General features: G+C 43.2%; 1 protein-coding gene across 1 annotated transcript; it reads left to right on the forward strand.

Annotated features, from left to right (window-relative positions):
- The first annotated feature begins 4,644 nt into the window (after positions 1-4,644).
- SIGLECL1 (SIGLEC family like 1) lies at positions 4,645-7,020 on the forward strand. Its single transcript, XM_029236259.1, is given in 4 exon segments — positions 4,645-4,669; positions 6,488-6,648; positions 6,650-6,770; positions 6,917-7,020. Coding segments are annotated over 4 exon segments (411 nt in total).
- The last annotated feature ends 581 nt before the right edge of the window (positions 7,021-7,601 follow it).

Below are 7,601 nucleotides of genomic sequence, written 5' to 3' on the forward strand. Positions count from 1 at the left end.
CAAGTAAAGCTGTCACTGTTTGCAGATGACATGATACTATACATAGAGAATCCTAAAGATGCTACCAGAAAACTACTAGAGCTAATCAATGAATTTGGTAAATTAGCAGGATACAAAATTAATGCACAGAAATCTCTTGCATTCCTATACACTAATGATGAAAAATCTGAAAGTGAAATCAAGAAAACACTCCCATTTATCACTGCAACAAAAAGAATAAAATATCTAGGAATAAACCTACCAAAGGAGACAAAAGACCTGTATGCAGAAAATTATAAGACACTGATGAAAGAAATTAAAGATGATATAAATAGATGGAGAGATATGCCATGTTCTTGGATTGGAAGAATCAACATTGTGAAAATGACTCTACTACCCAAAGCAATCTACAGATTCAATGCAATCCCTACCAAACTACCACTGGCATTTTTCACAGAACTAGAACCAAAAAATCCACAATTTGTATGGGAACACAAAAGACCCTGAATAGCCAAAGCAATCTTGAGAAAGAGAAACAGAGCTGGAGGAATCAGGCTCCATGACTTCAGGCTATACTACAAAGCTAGAGTAATCAAGACAGTACGGTACTGGCACAGAAAGAGAAATATAGATCAATGGAACAGGATAGAAAGCCCAGAGATAAACCCACACACATATGGTCACCTTATCTTTGATAACGGAGGCAAGAATATACAGTGGAGAAAAGACAGCGTCTTCAATAAGTGGTGCTAGGAAAAATGGACAGCTACATGTAAAAGAATGAAATTAGAACACTCCCTAACACCATACACAAAAATAAACTCAAAATGGATTAAAGACCTAAATGTAAGGCCAGACACCATCAAACTCTTAGAGGAAAACATAGGCAGAACACTCTATGACATAAATCACAGCAAGATTCTTTTTGACCCACCTCCTAGAGAAATGGAGATAAAAACAAAAGTAAACAAATGGGACCTAATGAAACTTAAAAGCTTTTGCACAGCAAAGGAAACCATAAACAAGACGAAAAGACAACCCTCAGAATGGGAGAAAATATTTGCAAATGAAGCAACTGACGAAGGATTAATCTCCAAAATTTACAAGCAGCTCATGCAGCTCAGTATCAAAAACAAAAATAACAACCCAGTCCAAAAATGGGCAGAAGACCTAAATAGACATTTCTCCAAAGAAAATATACTACAGACTGCCAACAAACACATGAAAGAATGCTCACCATCATTAATCATTAGAGAAATGCAAATCAAAACTACAATGAGGTATCATCTCACACTGGTCAGAATAGCCATCATCAAAAAATCTACGAACAATAAATGCTGGAGAGGGTGTAGAGGAAAGGGAACCCTCTTGCACTGTTGGTGTGAATGTAAATTGATACAGCCACTATGGAGAACAGTATGGAGGTTCCTTAAAAAACTAAAAATAGAACTACCGTACGACCCAGAAATCCCACTACTGGGCATATACCCTGAGAAAACCATAATTCGAAAAGAGTCATGTACCAAGATGTTCATTGCAGCTCTATTTACAATAGCCTGGAGATGGAAACAACCTAAGTGCCCATCATCGGATGAATGGATAAAGAAGGATGTGGCACATATATACAATGGAATATTACTCAGCCATAAAAAGAAACGAAATTGAGCTGCTTGTAATGAGGTGGATGGACCCAGAGTCTGTCATACAGAGTGAAGTAAGTCAGAAAGAGAAAGACAAATACCGTATGCTAACACATATATATGGAATCTAAAAAAAAAAGGTCATGAAGAACCTAGGGGCAAGACGGGAATAAAGATGCAGACCTACTAGAGAATGGACTTGAGGATACAGGGAGGGGGAAGGGTAAGCTGGGACAAAGTGAGAGAGTGACATGGACATATATACACTACCAAACGTAAAATAGATAGCTAGTGGGAAGCAGCCGCATAGCACAGGGAGATCAGCTAGGTGCTTTGTGACCGCCTGGAGGGGTGGGATAGGGAGGGTGGGAGGGAAAGACATGCAAGAGGGAAGAGATATATGTATATGTATAATGATTCACTTTGTTATAAAGCAGAAACTAACACACCATTGTAAAGAAACTATACTCTAATAAAGATGTTAAAAAAAAATTAACCTTCCAGAATTGGAAACAACTAAATCTTCAATAAAGTGGCTTTTTCATTAAAAAAAAAAAAAAACAGAAGCGATACAGAAAAATCGGTTGAAACCAAAAGCTTGTTCTTTAAAAAAAAAAAAAAACTCAATAAAATTGATAGACCTTAAGGAAACTGACTGAGAAAAAGAGAGAAGACACAAATTTTGAGTACCAGGAATGAAAGAGTAGTTATAACTACAGATCCTAAAGACATTACAAGGATAATAAGGAATATATTTTTCAGAAGAGAACCTTTCTAAGCACTGGGGAGGACACAAAGATGTATTTGATGTAGGGCCTTTTCTCAAGGAGCTCACTCTTGGATAGATTCCCTGGTAGGGTATTTCATCTGTTTCCCAACGAAAGCAGTAACCAAGTGAAGAAGCGTGCAGTAGACCGTGCAGGTTTGTGTAGCAGCTCCACAAGGCTATCAGGGAACAAGGATCCCTATACTGTTGTCAATAACTTCCTCAGTCTGTGGCTTTGATCTACATGGTTCCTCATGGTCGCCAGATGGCTGCTCCACTTCCAGTATCACATCTATATTCCAGGGAAAAAGAAGAAGAAAAGCAGCAAGAAGAAAGTAGCGGTGCTAATATCAGAAAACCAGAACTCCCCAAAAGACTCCAGCAGGTAGCCTCAGACATTTGGTATTTCAAGTAAGCAAGTCTCTCAAGATATTTGCGTAATAATAAATCTAACAGCAGAGTCTGTGGTTTTTATTTTTGCATGGTTCACGTGAGAGAAGAGAACAGTACCGTCCTACAGACAGGTATACAATTTAAGAAACAGAGGTGTCAATTACAATGTTATTGTTACCAGAGCAAAAAATTATCAAGTAAGACCACTGGTCAGAATTCCATTTTATTTGGATATCATTTTCATAAGACATGGAATAATTTCTAATGTCTTTGGAGTATCGTAAGACTGCTTTGTTTGAATTGTTCTTCCAAGGGCGGACTTATATCAACAGAGAACAGAGCAAATCAGTACCAGTCTTGAATATTCATATGAAACTGTATATTGCAGAGAACATAAATTATGTTCTTATAAACATTCTCAGTTTTGCACAATATCAAATCAGACTCCCTGAACCTTTTTATAACACAAAACCGTATCTTTTGATTTATAGCTGCAGGGGAAGGAAACATCTTCAATTCTTTCTCAGACACGTTTCCTTTATCATGAACACTTAGTTTTTTTTAAAAAATCGAGCTCTCAAATTTCATTAGCTAGTATTATATGCAAAAAACAGACCTTCAGAGCTCAATTGTGATGGCAAAAAATGGGGTAATGGCTGAATAGACTTCCATTTGGTGATAATAATTTAATAGCATTCTTCTTGTACTTGCTTCATTGGTCAGAACTCTGTCAAGTGGCCAGCCCTAGATGTAAAGGAGGAAGGGAAATAGGGTTTTTTTTTTAAACTGATAACTTCACCACCTGAACAAATTTGAAATAATAAGAACATACAAGACGGTAGATATCAGGCAACTCTTGGGTTCCGCCTGAGACATTGCTCTAAAAGAGATGAATATATATATAAGTGCTGAAGAAAGTCTGAAAAAGGAGGCTTTTTTGTGGTTGTGAGGATCCAGGAAGGCTACCAGGAGGAAGTTACATTTGACCTGGGCTAGAAAGAGAGGTATGATTTGAATGTGGGCAGAGGGGAGAGTTGCAGAAGGATGCCAGGAAAAAGGGAGTGGCCCAAGTAAACATACAGAGGTAGGAATGCACGGAGTAGATGTGGTATATATGTACACATACTTGTTTCTCTTAAGCTTGCAAAGAATGGCAGAAAGGGGAGCAGCAGAGATAGGGCAAGTGTGAGCCCAAATCATGGACAGCCTTGATGCAGGGCAAGGGAGTTTGGAATTTATCTTGCCAGCCGTAGAAATGTCTTTTATCACTCAAATGTCTCTTAAATATAACCCATCCTCTCCATCCCCCATAGCCACTGGGCCAGCTCAGACCACATCATCTTTCTCTTGAACTATTGCTTCCTCCTCAATGCAGACCATAGAGACCTTTATAACATCCACACCTGTTGTCTGCCCCCCCACCATCGTTCAAAACGTTTCCATGATTTCCACGACTTCCCCATTGACTTGCGAAAAAGCCCAAGCTCCTCAGCCTGGCATTTGAGACCCTTTAAAGGGAGAAGGGGCTGGGAGTGAAGGCTAGAGGAAAGAGAAGAAAGCAGACATGGTCTTGAGACTCCACAGAGAGTCACGGGGAACCTTCCCTGTCCCTGTTCCTGAAGCTGCTCAGCCTCTGGTCCCATGAGGCTCCTAATTCACAGGTGGATGGACCTTAAGGGTGATTGCAGAGATAAGAATACCCAGTAAACAGTGAATTTATTTCTACCTCCACCTTCTGCTTCTAACTGCGTCTCCTCTCCTGATGCATTCCAAATCCTGCCCTCCAGGACATGTGGATCTGAGATCAAGAGTTAGCAGCATAATAGGTCCTGATTCTCTCTTGTCCCTGAGATCCTGTTGGTGTTGATGGTACTACCACTGTTACGGTTGGGTAAGTGGAATGAGAGGCCGGGTAGGAGGTGGTTGAGAAAGCCAAGGAAGTGCCGGATTGGGTGTGGTGCGGGGGTGGAAGCTGGGCTGGACTGAGGTCAGGTGAAGAGGTGAGGACCTAAAGAATTAAGTGCGTGATAAATAATACATAATAGACATCTTCCATGTGCATTTTCTGTGCTTGCCATTGTGACCCACCATGCGTCCCATTTTCTCTACCCAACAACTCCCTGAGGAATTATAGTCCCCATTTCACAGATGAGGAAACAGGCTTTGGGAGATTAAGCAACTTGGCCAAAGTCACTAGAAATTTAGCTAGTGGAGTGCCCAGCTCTTCTGACTCCTAGTTCCATTTTCATGCTCTGCCCCAGGCACTCTAGAACCCAAATTATCAATGTAGCCACATCTGCTCTCTCAACATCATCACCTGTGCAGTGGGTGCTGTCAAGTCTTGGAGAAGACAAAAAGCGTGGTGGCCCAGAACCAAGTGTATCAAGATCCCCAATGTGATGAGTTGGGGACTGGACTTCATGTGTGGGAAGCCAGGGTCCAGGCCTCATGCTGTTACTCTTTTCTCTATGACCTCAGGCAGGGTCCTTAATCTCTCTCTCTCCTTTTTTTTAAAAATAAATTTATTTATTTTAGGCTGCGTTGGGTCTTTGTTGCTGCGCGCGCGGGCTTTCTCTAGTTGCGGCGAGCGGGGGCTACTCTTCGTTGCGGTGCACGGGCTTCTCATTGCGGTGGCTTCTGTTGCTGCGGAGCACGGGCTCTAGGCACGCGGGCTTCAGTAGTTGTGGTGCATGGGCTCAGTAGTTGTGTCTCACGGGCCCTAGAGCACAGGCTCAGTAGTTGTGGCTCACGGACTCTAGAGCGTAGTCTCAGTAGTTGTGGCGCACGGGCTTAGTTGCTCCGCGGCATGTGGGATCTTCCCGGACCAGGGATCCAGCCCGTGTCCCCTGCATTGGTGGAGGATTCTTAACCACTGAACCACCAGGGAAGTCCCTGTACCCATTTTTCTGATTTGAGAAACTACGATACAGAAATGATGCAACATGACCAAGGTTACAAGATACAGTTACTACCAACAACAAGAGAACTAAAAAATACCCAGCAGACTAGGTTGGGCTGGTGCAGTTTGGGAGTCTTCAAGACCACCCTCAGGTTCAGTAACTCACAAGGACTCACAGAATTCAGCAGAACTATTCTATTCCTGGTTACAATTTATTTATTTATTTATAAATATATATTATTTATTTATTTTGGCTGCGTTGGGTCTTCATTGCTGCGCACAGACTTTCTCTAGTTGCAGCGAACAGGGGCTACTCTTCGTTGCGGTGCGCGGGCTTCTCATTGCAGTGGCTTCTCTTGTTGCAGAGCACGGGCTCTAGGTGCGCGGGCTTCAGTAGTTGTGGCACGCAGGCTCAGTAGTTGTGGCTCGCAGGCTCTAGAGCACAGGCCCTGTAGTTGTGGCGCACGGGCTGAGTTGCTCCACGGCATGTGGGATCTTCCCGGACCAGGGCTCGAACCCGTGTCCCCTGCATTGACAGGCAGACTCTTAACCACTGCACCACCAGGGAAGTCTCCCCTGGTTACGATTTATTATAGCAAAAGAACAGAGACTAAAATCAGCAGAGGGAAGAGCACATAGGGCAGGACCTAGGAGAGACCAAACACCAGTTTCCAGTTGTCATCTCCCAGTGGACAGTGCCCCTCCTCTCCCAGCAACAAAGTATGGGAAACTCACCAGACCTTGGTGTTCATCCTGGAGGAAGCAGAGAAGTCAGGATGCTTGCTGACCCTTGACGCCGCTTCCCTACAGCCCCCGCCAGTCTGCTTTATTCTTCTTGCTCCTTGGAGAAGACTCTGCAGTGCAGCTGTTCCTTCCATGGGATCCCCACGCCCTCCGTGCAGTGGTTGATGGGAGGTGCTCCCATGGGTCTGAACAACATGAATAACACCCTCCAGGTGACTTTTAGCATAATTGCCCCCTTGGGCCAACAGCACCATCACCCTCCTCGGGGAGCCTGAAATAACCATGGGCCTCCACTGTGAGGGGAAGGACCAATATGGAATCCATACTTCAAGCAACTTCCTCATATCAGGTAAGTATACAGGGGTCTAGTTGCTGGGCTAGAACGACACCACCTAGGGACCAGGATGAGGTTGGGCACAGAGCCAGAGGAAAGAGTAGTGGCTCAGAATTTACAGCCTTAGGAGAAAAACTACTCTCACTTCCCTCTGATTCCAGATAAGAATTCAGTTTCCAATGCGTTCGTGAAAGGGCTGATCCAGGGCGTTGTGTATGGACCCATTGTATCAGCACTATTCTCCTTCCTTGTTCTCCTTGTGTGAGTATCAAGTTAAAATTCAACAGCAAGGGGGCTTCCCTGGTGGCGCAGTGGTTGAGAGTCTGCCTGCCCATGCAGGGGACACGGGTTCGTGCCCCGGTCCGGGAAGATCTCGAGAAGTGATTCGAGAAGTGGAGCGGCTGGGCCCGTGAGCCATGGCCGCTGAGCCTGCGCGTCCAGAGCCTGTGCTCCGCAACGGGAGAGGCCACAACAGTGAGAGGCCCGCGTACCGCAAAAAAAAAAAAAAATATTCAACAGCAAGCCTTCCCCAAAGCCTACCACATTTATTTACATTCTTTATTTCCTTCCTTACGATTCTTCCGGTTAATTCAGCTCTGTCAGTTTTCTTGATACAGACGCTTACATCATTACATTTCAGCCGTTCTTCTTTTCCAGTTTTCTATTTAAGGCTATAAATTTCCCTGTAAGCATGACTGTAGCTGAACCTCACAAGTTTTAATATAAAGTCTTTTATTATCTTTTGGTTTAAATATCTCTAATTTCCATTATTATTTTTTGACCCATAGAGGTTTTTTTAGAGGCATCAGTATTTTCTAATAATCCTCTTTTCTTTATTTCTATTTA

This window comes from Monodon monoceros, unplaced genomic scaffold (genome assembly GCF_005190385.1).
Source record: "Monodon monoceros isolate NGI ecotype Baffin Bay Population unplaced genomic scaffold, NGI_Narwhal_1 Super_Scaffold_10, whole genome shotgun sequence".
NCBI lineage: Eukaryota > Metazoa > Chordata > Mammalia > Artiodactyla > Monodontidae > Monodon > Monodon monoceros.